Consider the following 19,048-nt stretch of genomic DNA (forward strand, 5'->3'; position numbering starts at 1 on the left):
ATCTCTAAACTGACTTCATCACTCTGTTCTCCTCCACACTGTTAGCTGGTGTGTGGTGAGCATATTGGTGCACTATGGCTGTTGTCGCATCATCCAGGTGGGGCTGCACACTGGTGGCGGTGGAGGGGAGTCCCTATTACCTGTAGAGCACTTTGAGTGGAGTTTCTAGAAAAGTAGCTATAGAAGTGTAAGGAATTATTATTAATTATTATTATTTTCTTGTTTTTAATATCTTTATATCCTCTTGTTTTCTAATATAAGTACTGAAAGGAGAAATTTCATGTACTTCTCCAGGGTAGTCACAATGCGCCCTGCTAAACTAGCGACCTAGCATCTAAAACGCCACCTGGAACAGTGTGCAATTTGATAATGCTTTCATATCAACCAACTGTATTACTTGGATTAAGGTAAATCTGCTGTTCGGTGCCCTCTTTATATCAAATGTAAAATGTTTATTTTTCAGTTAATCTGCTTTTACCTTTTCATTTAGAAAAACACTCAGGCTGGGCAGGCAGGGAGATACTATCCTTGCTTTCCACCTGGCTCTGGACTTGCACGAGCCAATACTGCAACGCCCTGCGTTTTGTTTCCCACGACAACCAGGTGTTTCTGAAATGATGGATGTTGCTGTTTACTTATCAGAAAATGGCTGAAGGTCACGGAGAGGAAGAGAGGAAGTCAAACTAGAAACACAAGTTAATGAAAGGGAAAATACTGTTTTCACAGCACCTGTGTTCATTAAAAAGTTCTAAGAAAGCACAAGAAGCGTTTCTTCCATTGATGAGAGTGGTGGTTTTTTTTAGGCAAACTGTTTCTCAACATTTCTCATATTAAAGATATATTTCAGACATCACATACAGGATCGTGTACGTTAATGTACAGTATTGCTGTAGCAAGTGACAGATTTTGAGCCATATTTGTTGTGCAAGGTGTAATGAAGTGTTGAAGGATTCTGTCTGATCTGCCAGCTGGGAGTTATCTACATTTGTCTAGTGGGCTGGGAGTGTCGGTGGAGCCCCATCACAATGTAACTTGGGGTCTGCCAAAGTAGCAATATGTATGTCTACACTTGTTATGTTCCTGTACCATCTGTATCTAGAATTAATAGTGAGGTCAAAGCTGCAAGTTGTAAAAAAGGATTTAAGTACAGTATGTGTTAAACAAGCTGTATTCCTGACATAAGCCAGTGTTTTTCTCTTTACAATTTAGTAACGCGTACTAAACCACTGCAGTAACTGTTGCAGTGGGGCGGTGAGGTGGCTCAGTGGCCGAGGAATCCTACTCCGTTGGGCCCCTGAGCCAGGCCCCTAACCCGAACTGCTCTGGGGGCGCCGTATAAATGTCTGAGCCTGCACTCTGACCCCCAGCTTCTCTCCCTGTCTGTGTGTCTCACGGAGAGCAAGCTGGGGTCTGCGAAAAGACAAATTCCTGATACAAGAAATTGTATAGGGCCAATAAAGTGATCTCTTCACTTCTTCTTCCCAGTAATGCTGTGTGTGCTGTTGTAACTTTCTGCATGTCTAATGGACAACACTGAATTGCTCTTGCTGTAACTAGATGTTGCTGTCAGATTAAGTTTCTCATCGTTTAATGAGGTGGCCAAACCTGAAGAGAACACAATATGGTCTAGAACTAAAAACAAGCAACAACTTCAGGACAGACACACCAGCTTGTGGCAGGCCAGCTGTCGAAGAAGGTTGTAATGGCAGCTGATATACTACTAGAGGTCACTACTAGAGGTCGCTGCATGGTCCATGTATTGCTCATAAAGAGCTACACTAGAGAAGAAGTGATAATATAACAGTTCATTGGTTAAGGGGTTGGGAAAGCACATTCTCACATGGGCGTAATTAAGTCTTGGCTTGGTTTAAAGGGTGAGCTTTTTGCTATAGGTGGTGGGTGTCTTTTTTTAAGTGGTCTTACTTATTTTATAGCCTGATCAGGAAGAAAATTAAACTCCCTGGATTATATATCTGGCTGCCTTCATGGTTTTAACACTCTTACTGTACAGAGCATTGCCTATTCCATCAGTACTGACTACAAGTGGCAGTCTATGACAGAGGCACCACACTTTATTTTAAAGACATTTCCAAATGTTCAACCTTCAACACAAGTGAAGGGTCAAATCTCATTTAAAATGGAAAATCCTCTTACCAATTTCCTCTAAGAAGAAAGTCCCTGCTTTTCATTTCTTCCACTTCATACAGGGTTAACAGACTTAATAAAAGCCTCAATAAAAGCAGCCTAAATGCTTTCTGGAGAAACGTACTGTATAGCTCATTTATAGCTTATTTAGGATATTCCTTTAATGATACAAAGTTCTTCCCATTCTTTTGAAAATATGAAATACAGATTTCTGTTTGAATTTCAAATAGGCTAATTGTTTATCCAGGTGGTAGCCAAAGGGTTACAGGTTGCCAATGCTGAGTGCAGTGAATAAGTCAATATTATATACTATACAACTGGAAAACCACAGAACTTGGTTCCAAGAACCAAGTAGGTGCCAATAACAATGTCCTGAGCCATTTGAACAATACAGCTGATTTTTAGAGCCATTCAGACTGGATTCAAAGTACAGATAGCTTGCTTGACATTCTTCACTTTGCTTCTGCCTTTAGTGTGCACAGATAGGATTTTTTTAATTGAGTTTTGAGAACAGTACAGAGTTTCTAGCTTTGTGCAGTCAAAAAATTATCAAATGTCATTAAGAATGTTATAGAGAAAAGGTGTTTCCACGTACCTGATTCCCTGATGCTGGTTTCAGGGAAAAGCTCACAAAGCTATCTTTTCCAAAACTCTCTGAAATGCAAATTAAAACTACAGTTAGGCTTTTAGCAAAATAACGCTACTGTCAATCCTCTAGCTACATTCAGGAAATATCTGTCTCAGCGCATGCGGGAATCATGAAATGCAACATACATACTGTAAAAGTTTGCTTTTATTATTGTCTGAAAAGAGGCCAAAATAAAATTGCCTTGAATTGCCATCATGGAAACATGAAGGTTAGAAATGAGAAGCCCAGTGCTCTTGGTAAGCATCATACAAAGGGGCAAAGGAACAGGTAAAGGTTTATTCCATGCTGAAAAGAAAAGAGATACCCATTCTTCGGGTGTGAAGAAGAACACCTGACAAAGGCTTTGAAGAAATGGTGTGTCTTTCTTTTCCTTTCAGCAGTGAATAAACCTTTACCTGTTCCTTTGCAGCCTACGCATGCTGACACAGCTCCCTGCTTGAACATCAAATAAAGGAGGATTATTCCATGCCGAGAAGAGAAGAAAGGAAACACAACGTTTCAGCTGTGAAGGCTTCTTCGGGTGTGAGGTATTATATCATATCATACTATATCATAACCTAGGAGCTTAAACAGGATTTCATAGATTGTTCCAGGCTTCAACTGCAAGTCATGCCCAGTGTAATATGCATACCAAAACCTTAAAAGTGATAATCATTATTGGTCTTTGTGTTATTGCTAATAGCTTACTTTTTTCTTCTTTCCTAGGAGGCTTAAACCTTGAGATTAAAAAAAAAGTTGCAAAATCTTTTGGGTTTTTATTATTTTATGACTTTGGGTTTTGTCATTTATCATTACAGAATTGCAGGCGTTTAACGATCGCCATTTGACTCACCATTTTGAATGACAAGAGATTTCTTTGTGGAACCCGTCTGACCTGCCGAAGACTCGCTGTTCTCAGAAGCTGAAGGATGAGGTTTTGAATTATCCCAAGAGCCTGTGGCCCTCTGGGAAGTTAGGAAACTTATTGGCTGGGAGCAATTCTACAAATTCGAAAAGCAGAGATAATGAGGGATACTTGATGAAAACAATCAAGCAGCTCGAGCCCTGCAGTTGTTAATCACACTGTCACGTTTAACTGCTGCTGTTGAAATCAGGAAATGGTAACCACTAGTGCTAGTGCATAAAATTGAATACAGTGTGCACACGACATTTTTAGGGAGCTTTTTGTTCACAGTGAAGACAGTGTTATTTCACAAAATGCTGTTTATTGTCTAAGAATATTACAGAAACTCTTAGAAACACCAAATAAAAAAAAAATTAAACTTGCACTTACTGTAAAAGAGAGTGCCTTTTTCTTTTCCTTCATTCTTCTTATGGCATTTCTCACCTGCTCGTATAAAATGTGAAAATGAGAAAAATGAAAAAAATGTTCAACACTGACCATTTTGTAACAATGCACATTAAATCACATGAGTAAAACTAACCAAATGGGCCTTCATTTTGATTCCTAGTTCTACGTTGCCAGACCAGAGCTCCTGTACATGCAGTTCTGTTCTATTCTGTTGCGTTTAATTCTTCATTTTTTCAAATTATAGGTGATACACCAGAAAAAGGAAGACAGGACTGATTCTCTCCCTGTTCTAGTCCAAACTACTTGTCTTAAATTGTTGTCCAAGGCTTAATGGAGTAAATGAAAGCAGCTCCACTTAAACTTCATCAGTACAATCACTGACAGCTTCTGTCTTTCAGGACATCTACTGTCTTACAAGGAGGATTAAAACACCAATTCTGAGAATATTAGCAATTATTCACTAAGGTATATACAATTAATGCCATCATAAAGAAATCAATTTAACACTTAACACTTTTTGAAGATTCTATCAAAGATATAAATAAATGTTCACAATGTCGCATGCTTTAGATCACATCAGCACATGCAATGACTAACTATGAAGGTATATAATGTGATTTAGATTTCAATTTATATCAATAAAAATCATTCAGAAATTGAGCAAACATACAAGCACATTCATTTTAAGTGATACCAAGGCTTGACATGGAACGGTTAGGAAACATTCTGAGGCCTACCAGAACACATAAGTATAATTGTTGGGAAACAGCACACACATACGGTAGAGGCAGGTCAGAGATCATACATCTTATTATTTAGAAATATGAGCTGACAACAACATCAATTATCGAAGCTTTATTTCCAAACTTCTTTTAAATATACTAAGATTGCACAGACAATTTTCCTTGAGATTCACTATAATAGTTTTATGAATACTGTATTATTCTGTTTACAGATCTCCCCAGAAAGGAAAATGTACAGTATTATATTGTAACCTTGACATTTTACTTCTTTTTACTTTTAGTGACACAAAATTGCTTATGTACATGTTGTCAGAGTATTTTATTTCCTTAAAACATACATAAGCTATCATCTAATGTGGTTCATAGTGAACAGGGCAAGTTAAGTCTAAATCTTTTCTTTACAACATAATGAAATCTAACCAGAGTAAGGTGAAAATTGATTATCTTAGTCCATTATCAGAGTTTTATGACTACAGTAATGAGCATCTTAACTTGTAGTCATAAATTATTTTAAAATTAATCAGTTTATAGAAAACTAGCTGTTTCGTCTTTCTTCAACAACCCCCTTCTTACTCTACGTGTTTTTCATGAGTACTGTTGTCTAGAGCTCCTTATCTGTTTATCGGTGTCGATAGTTTAAACATATACCCCACAGGAACCTTAAATACTGTACAACTGCGCATGAACTAGAGTAAAACTACAGTGAAATATAACTTTCCCTTATACCAATTAAAATACTTGTTTTTGTATTTCTCTCAATATATATGATTCATGTTACTGGCATTACATTTAAAGAGCTCTTAAAATAAATTCACAGGCTAACGTAGTCATACAGAATGACACAAAACCTTATAATCAGAACATCCAGTATCTCAACAAGGATTATAACATCTCCTTCAGCGTATTCACTTAGGTTAAGATAACCTGATAAGGCAGGCATGATTTTAAAACCATTCTGTTTTTAAATAGCCTTTACTGATTCCATTTTGCCACAGCGGGACAGTAATTTAACCCTAAAAGTAATACATTAATGTTAATTAATTTAAGTGTAAAAAATGTGTGTTTTTAAATACAGTTTAAACTGAAGAAAACAGTAGTTTTTTTAAAGAAATGGTTTAGTTACTCAGCAAAACATGAAATCCTAAAAAACCCTCAGTCAGTATCCCCACTTAAAACTGTTTTTACATGCTTTTCATTTAAGGAGTAATATTCTCTGCTGTGTTCCTTAAAAAAAATGAAAAGGCAATTATTTTTGCGATTCGATTTTCACTGACTAATGATCAGGCTGGTGCTGGGATTCTGACCCATGTACAATCACAGCAGGGATGATAACTGTCAAGATTTTCGTTTGATATTGTACTGTACTGTACGTGCGATGTCAAAGCCCTTTTCACACTATGAATCTCATGTGTTCTAACAAGAATTTCAACGATTGCCTGCATTTGAATAGTTCTTTTTATCCCATCCCAGAGCTCTTCAACCTGCTTCTTCCACAGCTGAAGTGCCATCCTCTGAGTGGTGTGCAACAGCCATTAAGTGCCCAGGGTACATCAGGTGGCAAAGTGAGAAGATTGCTTCACCAATTGAACGAAGGGGAAAACTTATTCAATCCAAGAGAACGCCCCCCTACTATTATGAACAGCTCCAGGGCAGCAGCAGCTGATAATAGTTTTAGGGTCTTTTCTAAAGGATGTACTCTTACCACATGTCAAATACACCTTCAGCATTCCAGCAGCACTAACACCCAGGACACAGCAGGACTAACAATTACCACAGAATTAATTTACAGATCATAAAGAATAATAATCACCTCCCAAGATGTTTATAATGCAAATGGCATTTGTTGAATGGTGAATGGCAGATGCTGAATTTATAATGTGTCTCAGCTCAATGAGAGAATAAGCAGTTCTAGGCACTGTTTATAAATTCATATGGCATATACAGTACTGTACACTGTACGGAGAGGCAATTAAAAACAACAATTGCTATAGGCAGAAAAAGAATTTGTGAGGCTTTTAGCATTGAAAGTCATTGTTTGAAGGTATCCACATACAAACGTCTGAACATTTTGAAAAACGGGTGTACGAGTTAGCACAACAATCAGTCCTCACTGTAGAGTGGCAGTGAGAATAGAAGTCAGTGCTGCTCCTGTTTAATAGTCACAGCTACCAAAGCCTAAAGCATATTTTGAAATCTGGGTGTTGTAACTTATGATGACGGATCTCAACCTTGGATATTTTGAGCGCTGGGCCCGATCAACACTATAATGGTAGCCTTTATCAACAGAGCTGCTCAAAGGTCTCTTCAGTGGTCTACAAAAGATCCATTTCTTTGACGAACTCCTTTTCTTCTTGTACACAACTGACCGATCTCTTGTTTTTCTTCACAGTATGCTCAAGGCATCGGGTTCTTACCCAAAACTGAAGCTCCACTTATTTTCCCTCTCAGTAGTTTGGTTTTTGAATGAGAGATTTGAATGTCATTCAGCTACAAGAGGTCTCCTGCAGGACGGAAGAGGGAAGAGAAGAAATAAAGAGCAGTGCGAAACTTACCTCACTGTTATACACTGCATATACCAGGAATATGTACAGACCCTGAAAAAGAAAACACACAAATGAAAGCATTATAATTCCTTCGATTTCAAAAGAAGAATTGTCAAAATCTGCAGTTGTGAGCTGTTGTCACTTTTGTATGCGTTATTTATACTCAAAATAATAGATTAATGAACAGTGGTAAGTTGTCCTTACAATGTGAATCTCTTCCTACAGTAAGTCTCTTCTATCATTTGTACACTTTAGCAAAGTGCCCTCTACATTGAATTTAAATGTATACTTGTATGCTATCACAAATCTCCAATCACACCCATAGTGTTGTAAGTGAAATTCTGAAAACGCCTACTTTTAGAAAAAATGTTATAAATAACCTTTTGGTTAATCATGTTATACTATATATGGATTTTTACTTTACATTAATCATTTTAATACAATTTTAAACCTTTTTTCAGTGCTAGTATTAGGAGACCAGGCCTAAAAGTTGCTTTCCAAGCGTTACAATAAACGTGGACATCTGCATTTTAGAGGTACAGAAAGATCAATTGTGTTTAGTTTTCCTGTGCTATACATGCTGTAATAATCAGAGGATAATGACAGTTCTTTTTGTTGGTATGAAAGGGGCACCTCTGGTTACTCTGGAGTTTTGTGTTCCTACAATCGTTCTTTAGCGAAGAAACCGAATGTTCTGGGATTGTTTATATGAAATGTTTCTGCCCTCTAGTGTCCATTCCTGTGGGTCTGAAAAGTCCCCAACGATGCTTCTGTGGTTATTTATGCCTTTATAACATATTCAATACCTTAATAAACTTCTTATTTTACTTTTTTACTCTTACCCATCTCATGTCTTAAAATATTGAGCTATATTGTGCATAATGGCAAAATAAATAATTGCTTATTCCATTTCAGCGAAAGCAAGATTTGTGACAATACGTTATACCGTATGTGTAGAGGGGATGGCAAATAGAATTAAAGACTACAAGCTCTTGATTGACTTAGGCATTTCAAATCTATGCTATTAATCTCATGACTAATTTATTCAAATACCAGTTTTCTAGAAGCATCTCAAAAATGTTAAGGTAACACTTTATCAGGAATAAACAATTCAGGCAGTATTCAGTGTGAATTTGTGTTGTTAGTAACCATCATGTGCTCATGATCAATTGCTTCTGAAATATTATCAAAAATCAAAGCAAAAACCTAAGACATTCAGGCAATTTTCCTGTGCAATTCGGCCAGAGTTCATTAGGAAGTCATTAATGTTACTTTGAAGTTTAGAATGTAATTTTATCACGGAATGCACTCTTTTATCTCTGTTGTTTTATTATGCATTAATTTATCTTGCTTGCTTTTAGTATTTTGTTTTATAATATTAGAATGCAAATCATGGACACTGCTATTGTACCCACAAGCAAGGTAATTCATTTAAATTAAATATCCTTTAAATTAAATGTCAATGAAATGAAGTCATTATAAATGAGAATGTGTTATTAATACATTAAATAAAGCATAAAAGAATACACTGCTATGTGGTCTTACAAATTAATAAGTGTTAACCCTGGTGAACTGTGTAAATAATAAATCCTTACAAAATGAACATAAATGTACAGTAATGTGAATCTAGCAAACCAACTCTTCTTAAGCAGCAGTTTAGCAGGAAATGCCTTCAAAAATGTTCTGAAAAGACACTTCCATATTTGCAATTTAATTCAATTAAATTGCAATATTGGGTTTAGTGCCAACTGTTTTTTGATATGTCATAAAGCCATCTCCATATATTTATTAAATTTTTAATTCTGTGTTAGGCTCTCCCTTTTCTGAAACGTTTTGTCACCTTTACTGGGTTTTGATTTCTCCAATGATATACAAACATACCAGAACAACTGTCTCAGTGACTGCAGTGGAGAGCTTGACCTTCAGCACTTACTCACTAATGATTCACATTTCTGATTCAAAGCCTCTCTTGAAACAGATGTTAAAATAATACCTCTAGTTTAATGTTCTGTGGTGTAACTGGGTTAGAACCACACAACGTCACGGTGGCTTTCATACGTTGAAAGTTCATGATGTGCCAACACAGTGCCAACATGAGGAAATAAACTGAACCTAAATATCACTGAGTGGCCAGACAAAATCAAATCTGTGGAATTCATTCATTCAAGTATACGAAGAACGAACTGCCATAGGTTCTGATGACCACAAAGTAGTGGAAGTCAAACCACAGAAGGACCTGTCTGGCCTGTGTCTGTGGTTACTATAGCCTATGCCTCTTTTTCTGTCATTAGACCTCTGAAGCTGGATAGGCCTCTATGACCTATGATTATAGTCTATGGTTATTTTTGAGGTCAAATGGAATTTGGAGACAGTAGCCAAATGCAGTACTGGCGCTGGGAGTTTTGGAAATTCACAGCCTGCCTCCATTAAGTTTAAGCAACACAACACAAAACTGGCGGCCCACTGAAGCTCAGCAGGTGTGAGCCTGGCCAATACCTGGATGGGAGACATCCTGGGAATGTTTAGGTTGCTGCCAGAGTACCGGGACCTAATGCCCCAGTATAGTAACATTATAGAGATAAAGGAACCATCCATCAGATGAGACGTAAAACTGAGATCCTGACTCTATGTGGTCATTAAGAATCCCAGGGCATTTCTCGAAAAGAGTAGGGCTGTTACTTTCATTTCCCCTTGGCCTTTACCAATCATGGCCTCCTAATAATCCCCATCTGTGAACTGGCTTCATTACTCTGCTCTCCTCCCCACTGAGAGCTGGTGTGTGAGGAGAGTACTGGCGCACTATGGCTGCTGTCCCATCATTCAGGTGGGGTTGCACACTGGTGGGGTGGGGGGGAGTCTCCATTACCTGTAAAGCACTTTGAGTGGAGTGTCTAGAAATATAGGTGTGAGGGATTATTATTATTACATTTAATTTGGGATCTGAATGAGGAGAAAAGGTTCAAAGTCCCCCTGAGACTCTGAGCCTCTGCCATTTACAGTGATGGGAAAAAGGCAGAGAATCGGATGCCGCAGGACAACCTGGACAGGTTTGTACAGTATGTTCCTTTTAATTTGTCCCTGTGTGTGTGTATGGCGTTCTGATGATGGATGGATTGAAGAATATAGCCACCATGACCACTCACTGTATCAGAACCACACACACAATAAACAGGTGGGGAAACATGACAGCAGAAGTGGAGAAAGGCTTGTAGAAAGCACAAAAGAAAGAAAAAAAAAATGTTTCAGAAAATGAGACAAGACATGATGAAAAGCCATAAAACTGACTTGGACTGATCTTTTCTAATTCTCTCCACCACTTCAAGCTTTCTCCTTGAGGCGTTAAAAAGCAGCATAATCGTTGCAAAACATTTAAACTGAATGAGTTATTTCAGTTAAGAGCAGGAGATGCAGGCGAGGAGTTAGGCGTACATAATTCCACAAAAAGTCGATGTTTTTTGAGAACCTCCACACAATTCACATATTAGTGCTATCCCTTTATAAATGCTTCAATAGCATAGACCTTTTCAATTACCGAGCAGGAAATAAACACATATTCATTACTCTTTGATGGCATCTAAACCCTTTGCAGGATCTCTGCCATTCACTGTGTTCTATCAATCACACAGCATTCTTATCATTCGTAAAACCTTTCATGTCCTTCTGTGCATTATTTCAACAGCCGACAAACGAACACAACCTTTTGGAATAATTAAAAAAATAATTTTCGGCCAAACAATCACTCCGCTTTGGCTGATGGAGCTCACTTATATCAGTGTTCTACCTTTCTGGGCAATTCAAGTCTTATGTCTAAGGCATTATTCACAGAAATCACATAGCCACAAATAAAATTACAGTCCGGCTCGAATTCTGCATACTGCTTTCCACCTGGCAATCCAGGTTGCGATAGGCCTAGTGTTCAAAGAGGCTGCTGAACCAGGACAAAGGGAGAAAAATAATTGGGAAGGGTGACCGATTTTATTACTTAGCAACTGAAAATTAAAGAGCAAACAGAGAGGTTGTGAGAAAAATGGCACTGTTTCACCCTATGAGTGGCTCATGACAGTGGTACCATCCATCCATTTTCTAACCTGTTTATTGAGTTCAGAATAAGGCAAGCAATGGGCACAATGCAGGATATATCCCGGACTGCACACCAGAGAATGAACATTATTAAGGAACATCTGCAGGGCGTGCAGTTCCATCAAGCATCCCCTCAATGTACCACAAGAATGTGTCGTGTTGCATCCCAGATTCTAGGAAAGGATATTCTGGCAGCTTGTATGAGGAAAAATGCATGCTGCTACTTTCCCATCACAAAAGCACTTTCACATCTTAATGTAATTTTTCAGAAAAGGCAGATGAAGGGATTTCCTTATAGCACGAGTCTTTATATAAACATCCCTTCCACTGTACCCTTTCCTATTTTCAGATGTGTGCCATAAATCTGAATTAACAAGCACCTTTTGGAGGGTCAATCAGAGGCCAAATGATTCGGATTAATTAAAGGCCTCCAGACTTCAGCTCCAAACAAATGTGAGAGGAAATCCTGTCAGACAAGTCTGATTTACACCCTATCTGGACGGCACTATCAGAGCAAGATAAGACACTTGCAGTAGAGAGCCATACATCTTGAGCTGAATAAGTACCTCTCTTAATCAGAACATTTTTGGCAAGTGGACTGGCAGAGACACTTTGGAAGTCTTCCATGACCTGTCCTTCAAAGACAAACACTGGAGACTCCTACACACCACATTTCTGGTCTCATTTCCTCTTATTTAAGCCCTCTCATGTATATCTTCCATCCCTATTGCAAGATGTCCCATCCCCGCCACAGAGGGAAATCCAGTAGCAAAGTATTTTTGTATTTGGAAAATAAGAAAAGGAATCACACACCAATGGTTTCTCAAGACCTGGGTGTATCAATTTTATGCTGTTATTAAACGTTCTTTTTAAAGCAACCTAAGAAATAAAAATACTTGTAACCAGTCCTTTACAGAAGACTGTTAATTTTATAGGTGATGTAAGTCTAAGTGGTTTCAGAAAGTATACTTTCTTCATTCAAAATTTACTTTGTGGCCTTGATCTACACATTTTAAAAATATCCATGCGATTCTGCTCAGTTTTTTTTTGTTATTTTAGCATGCAACCAATAATTTCTGCTCAAATTCCTTTATTGAAAAATCAAATCAAATAGATGCCTTATAAATTAGAGAACATTCATTTATGTTTTTCCATTAATATTACCTCAATTTTGAATTTAGCCAATTTCTTTTTCTAATTCATTACCCTGAATGTCTGAAACTTTTACTATATTGGGATCAGACAAGACAAAGAGATTGATTGATTCATTACTTATCTCCTCTTTTAAAAAAGCTATGCAGCGATATTTTAAAGACGTTCCTCCAAACTTTAACATGGTAGAGTCCATCCACAACTAGAGATCCTGACCATACAATATCATGTTCTGTCCTGATACTTCAGATGCTTTTTTTAAACATCCTAATTTTCAGTTGCGATGACACAGAAATTGCGGTATCGCATTGCGGGTTTATCACTGAAGCAGGAGATTCAATCCAACTTTGACTAGTCCTCATGTTTCGGTATATTGTTCCATTCTGAAAGCACTTCTTGTGTAGCAGACTTGTAGGATTTATGACACACAAATGCTTCCGTGCTTTACTGATTACAGAAACCAGTGGGAGGAAACCAGAGCACCTGGAGCAAACCCACACAAACACAGGGAGAGCATGCAGGAACATATTCACACAGACAGCACTGCAGGTCCAGAACTGAACCCAGGACCCCAGCACTGCTGACCACTGCGCCACTGTGCTGCTCTTTTCACATCCATTTAAAGCTTTATTTTCTCAAAAAGTCACCTCTCTTCATTCTTCTGGGCATTTTGCTTGCAAAGCAGCTGTAGAGGCTATTCTTGACATTAAACTGTATTTTAAGGGGTCGAAATGATACCCACTGTGCTGTATCCCACCCTGACCCGACGATTGAGTAAGAGAACTAATCTCTGAATGAGAATTAATCGCTTTCGCTTCTACTCCTGCCAACCTGCTAACTATTATTGCCAGAGAGAATACAGGTACTGTAGGTAGCCCTTAGCTCTTCTGTACATTCATAGCACCAGAGAAGCTGGATGTCGACCACTGAAGGGGAAAGGAGATATTTCTGTGCGAAGTTCTTCAAGGGGGCAGGCATAAGCTGTAGTAAAAACCAGGCTTGCCTGAAAGGGCAGATTGTGCTGAGATACTCTTTGAAGTAATCTTTTACATCTAGACACAAATGAGATGTCCCTGGTCTGCAAGTATACACTTCTCTGCCTGGTCCGTGCTATGAGTTGTTGACCTTTAAAGCTACTACAGTACATAAAAATAAGCGATAGGATTCTCCATCCACCCATTTTCTAACGGCTTCTTCCATTTCAGGGTGACTGGGGGGTCGGAACATGTGCCACCAAGGATACCCAAGAAGAATGCAGAATCAGAATACCCCAAGAAAACTCATGTGCCGGGGAGGGGGGACAACATACAAACTCCACACAGACAGCAGCCCAGGTCCAGAACTGATCCCAGAGCCCCGGTGCAGTGAGGCAGCAGTGTTCTCTCCTCTCCATCACCATGTTGCCAATTATTATTACTTTTCTAATTAGAGCTTTGCAGTGCCTTTATTGTTCTTTTGATTTAGTTATGTAATTGGGATGGTTCAGGAGTCACCCAGTTTGACAACCCATTCCTCAGACTTCGAGATGGGATGTTCTCAGAGCAATAACGCCATGTGCAGTATTGTGATTGTCTTTAGTCTGTGGTTAGGACTTCATATTTAATCCTAGAGTAGGTTTGTCTTTGATCACAGACTTGTCGTTTGCGATGTGCAAAGTGATCCACGCTTCATGTAAACTGTGCTCAATTCCCTTCTTGTTTTAGCTTTCTTGAGAAACACAATGCTCAGAGGGACAAAGACGAACCTTTCACTCTGAATGGAGTGGTATTCATTCTGAAAACATAACCGCATGAAGTATGTGCTCATAAAGTAAAAAAGAAATACAATGTTAGAAAATGCTGAATTTGAGAGCAGTTTTTGTTACTATAATGAATTGAAGGACAGACATCTCACTGCTGTAAAGACATAGAAAAAGCAGAAATAATGGTATTATTAAGAATATTCTTTCCATTTAATACAAAAACACTCTTGAAACCGCCATTAGTAGTTAACAGTGGAATGCAAGCCTTCACAAAAATGGAAATTAAGGGACATTTATTTTTTATAATTAACATTAACATTGCATTTCTCAAAATTTAAAAAAAAATGTTTTCTGTAGTTTCAATTTAACACAGGGCCTTGTGACGAGTCTCTTAAATTATTTTTTAAAAGATCAGTGTAAGTGAAAAGGAGTTTGAACTTTTAAATGTTAATACATTTGACATGGCCAAGCTGCAAATTGATCAATTTGTGGGATGTTGCTGTCTTTTCTTCCACTGACTGATTAGTTTTCAAATTTTCTTCAAGATGTGAAGTCTCATCCCTTTCGTTGTATTTTGCATATGAAGCTACAGTAGCCTGGCAGCACAGTGTCACAATGGTCAGGACAATCAATAGGACAATCAATAAATCAACAAATGTCTTGTTACGACATTTCTCAAGGTTTTTTCCAGCTATGGTGGCTACCACATCTCATGTTCATATAGATTTTACTGAATTATGCAATTTACAACTGTTTACAAAGACACTGAAAACATGCACTGAAATGATTCGGTCAAATAAATCTTCAACCTAGTCTAATGAATTTGTGAGTTTATTAATTAGGGCTTTGCAATTTAAAAGAGAAATGCAGGCAGAAAGGTCTCCAAAGGGCAGACAGGAACTAAAAAAATACACATTAACTCATGGAATAATGGGAACAAAGTACTGTGAGCTACATCATCTATTAAAATTCTAGTGTTAGTGCAAGGACTCTCTTAACATTCAATATATCCTTAAAAGAAAACAAAATTTTCAACCTACGGCTAACCAGTGTTTACAAATTAGAAGTAGTAGGAATGTCATCAAGTCACATACCAGCCAAAACTGTTACTTAAAAGAATGTAAAGAGCTATTATCAACATATCCTTGAGAGTGAAACTCTTTACAATACCCTTTTTTAATCCAAGTGAAAAAGAAAGAGACAAAGAGTGCAAAATCTTTAAAGACAGAAGTCTTACAAGGATGAGAGACATTATTGGAATGGGGTAAGAAAATGATTATCATCCTGTGAATAAATAATTTACACAGTTTTGTTCACATAAAAAGATAGAAAATGGAGGTTTACAGTGAAAAAATGATCCCGGTTAACTTTTATACCTTTAATCAAAGGCCAAATATATTGTGCTTTGGAGGTCAGTTTGGATGTTTTGCACGTGTTCAGATGGAACTTCATCAGGGGGTCCCATTTTCTCTACAACTTCCAAATCCATTAACTTTATTTAAAGTGAATGCGTTCCAGTATTTATGATCACATGAAATCCCTGGGTGCAGTACCTGGCTTAAATGGATGCATGGGATTACCCCAAAATAAAACTGATTTAACTGTACTTATTATTCATATTGGTCTCATGATCAGACGTACAATTTGCTTGATTGTAAAGCGAAAACAGGTGAAGTCCCACTACATTTGGACTTCACTGTGGGAAAGATGTCAAACTTTTTCTACAATTACCTGTATCAGCTTTTACCTCATTATATATGAATATATTTTCCAATATATTATTTTGAATTACGCATTCTTAATACATTTCCATATAGTTTAATAGTCTTTTTTGACATTTTGACATCACGTGTTTTGGACAGAATTCTGTCACAGGAGGGCATTTATAATATACTCTAACATTTTAAAGTTAACATTGTATTCCTTTACTGTAAATCAGGAATTTTTACAATATATTCAATCTTTTTTTTTCGAATTTGTGGTTCGCAGACTCAAAAGTACTGTACACGAAGTATATTTTAAAATATTTCTACGCTTCAAAATGAAAAAAAAAATGATAACAAAAGGAAGACTTATACAGCAAAAGCCCAGGATAAGCTAACGATTGTTTACCTTACCTGAAAGGCATTCATTGCGATGAAAATATAGGCAAGAATCACTGAGAGATGAACCAGAATCCCACAGAGCCAGGTCAGGCCCAGCACTGGCAGAAGTATAATCACTGGCTTGGTGGCAGTCCTGCAAAATTGAAACCATCCTTCAGCTTAATCAATTAAAAAATAAATAAAATGAAAATAAAAAGGTTGCAAAGGTTCTGTTTATTCGGAGCCAGTAGCCATATCAACCCTGCAGCTCACAACTGCCAACCCTCTGAAGCTCAGCAGGTGTGAGCCTGGTCAGTAGCTGGATGGGAGACCTCCTGGGGAAAAACTATGGTTGCCGCTGGAAGAGGTGTTAGTGGGGCCAGTAGAGGGCGCTCACACTGCAGTCTGTGTGGGTCCTAATACCCCAGTATAGTGACAGGGACACTATACTGTAAAAAAGCGCCGTCCTTTGGATGAAATGTTAAACTCTCTGTGGTCATTAAATATCCCAGGGTGTTTCTCGAAAAGAGTAGGGGTGTCTTGGTCAAATTTTCCCTTGGTTTTTACCAATCATGTCTTCTTAATAAGCCCCATCTCTTAACTGGCTTCATCACTCTGCACTCCTCCCCACTGAGAGCTGGTGTGTGGTGAGCGTTCTGGCGCACTATGGCTGCTGTCACATCATCCAGGTGAGGGCTACACATTGGTGGTGGTGGAGGGGATCCCCATTACCTGTAAAGGGCTTTGAGTGGAGTGTCCAGAAAAGCGCTATATAACTGTAAGGAGTTATTAGTTTGAGCAATGTTTTTGGTCAACTTGCCATGGGGTGCCTTTAGCCCAGACCACAGAAAAATAATTTCAAAGCCATAACTGTAAATTTATGACAAAATATAGTACAAAAATCAAACAACAGTCCATCCACCTATTTTCCAACTGCTTCATCCAATCCAGGGTCATCAGGGTGTTGGAGCCATTCCCAGCAAGCAAGACACAGACACAAACACACACTCACGCCAGCACCCATTTTCTCAGAAACCAAAACGTCCAGAGGAAATGCTCAGAAACACAGGGAGGACATACAGTACAAACACCATGCAGATAGCAGCCCAAGAACGGAACCCAGGGCCCCAGACTCTGCAAGGCAACAATGCTACCCATTCCACACTCAAACAACCCTCGTCTATATTAAAATATTGTTCTATTTGAATGCAAACAAGAAAAGCAGACTGGAGTCTATTAATACAAATAGAGAAAAGGCAGCAGTGACTCAGCTAAATAGAAAGGACTTTGTGTCATGAACCTGATGCCTGCTATGGTGAGTCATAAGCCTTTAACTAAATGAAATATGATAAATGCAAGGAAAGGCGTGTTAACCAAAAGAACCTTAAATGCTTTATGCATAGACTGGTCCTTGCTAGTTTTAAATCATTACTGTGTAGAATGGCACCCGAACATTATCCACTCAATCTGTATATTGCATGTGAACTGTGCGATCAGGATACAACAGTGACAGTAGCACTCAATAGGACCAACAGGACCAGAGATTAAACTCTGCAGGGACAATCTGGAAAATCCAGTCAAAACTAATCCACATGTTCTTGGAAGGCAGGAGGAAATTGGAGAACTCCGTAAAACCCCACATGAGCATGAGGAGAATATACAGGCTTGGTACTGTGCTCCGTTCCGGACAGGAGGAGAGAAGTAGGTGATGAAACAGTTTTTCCAACCACCATGTCTATACTAGTAGTCCAGGAATATTCGCCAATTCATAAGGCCTAAAGTGTTTGGATATCCTATATAATAATAGTTCACACATTGTTTCATCCCATGCACATAGAATTATGGCATGGAACATTATGGGTCAAAGAACTATAAAATAATAATCAGAAGGCTATTATTATTATGTATTTATCCAAAATGACATAATGTACATCTGTAGCAGTTTATACCCTTAATTAATAGTATTGTCTTCTGTAATAGGTGTATATGATTTTCTTTAATGCAGTATTATGTATAAATTATATCATTGGATTATACTGTATATAAACTTGTCTTACCTACATTAACTTTATTGCCTACGATGCAATTCCAGTCTTTAAGCTTAGTTTTGGCTCAGTTGCAAATGAGCTACGTTTCTGAAGGAATTGTTCTATGAAGCTGATACTGAGAATATTCTACAGTATGAATCTAAACATAAAGAAAACATTAACATCTATAATTATAATTTAGGAGGATCTGTATAACTTTGATCTCACTTTGACATTATGTCATTATGTCAATGATTATAATGTATGACGTTTTATGTCAATCAGTAACAAAAAGCCCAACTAAATACAGTACATTATGATTCCATATTTGAACACAATAAAATGTGAAATACTTCAAGAGAGGACAATACATTGATAGCCACTGCATATGTAAAGTGCCTATATTTGATTATTATTAAAATGTCCTAAAAATAACAACACTTCATGGAAGTTCTTCTTCCTCGTGAATCAGAAGTTGTCCTCACTGCATGGTATTCATCTTGGGACCTCTACGAAGGCCTTTTTAAAAAAAGTTTCTTTATTTTTCTCTCAGAAGTAATTTGAAAGTTTTACTTTAGCTTTGTTGTTGTTAC

The 19,048-nt window shown here is 37.8% G+C and overlaps 1 protein-coding gene across 3 annotated transcripts in view; it reads right to left on the minus strand.

Moving 5' to 3' along the window:
* Positions 1-19,048, minus strand: part of adgrd2 (adhesion G protein-coupled receptor D2) — a 53,518-nt gene that overhangs the window by 8,107 nt on the left and 26,363 nt on the right. The window contains exons 20-25 of one of the 3 annotated variants that reach the window (XR_001480772.2): positions 16,462-16,582; positions 7,381-7,422; positions 4,068-4,121; positions 3,627-3,774; positions 2,741-2,799; positions 479-609 (exon numbers count right to left, since the gene is read on the minus strand). Coding sequence is in view for 2 of the 3 variants with exons in the window: in XM_015367034.2 (XP_015222520.2) it covers positions 2,741-2,799; positions 3,627-3,774; positions 4,068-4,121; positions 7,381-7,422; positions 16,462-16,582 (424 nt within the window). In the remaining variant the exon portion in view is untranslated. The other 2 variants (XM_015367034.2, XM_069183346.1) reach the window with 2 other exon arrangements.

Source organism: Lepisosteus oculatus, chromosome 24, assembly GCF_040954835.1.
Source record: "Lepisosteus oculatus isolate fLepOcu1 chromosome 24, fLepOcu1.hap2, whole genome shotgun sequence".
NCBI lineage: Eukaryota > Metazoa > Chordata > Actinopteri > Semionotiformes > Lepisosteidae > Lepisosteus > Lepisosteus oculatus.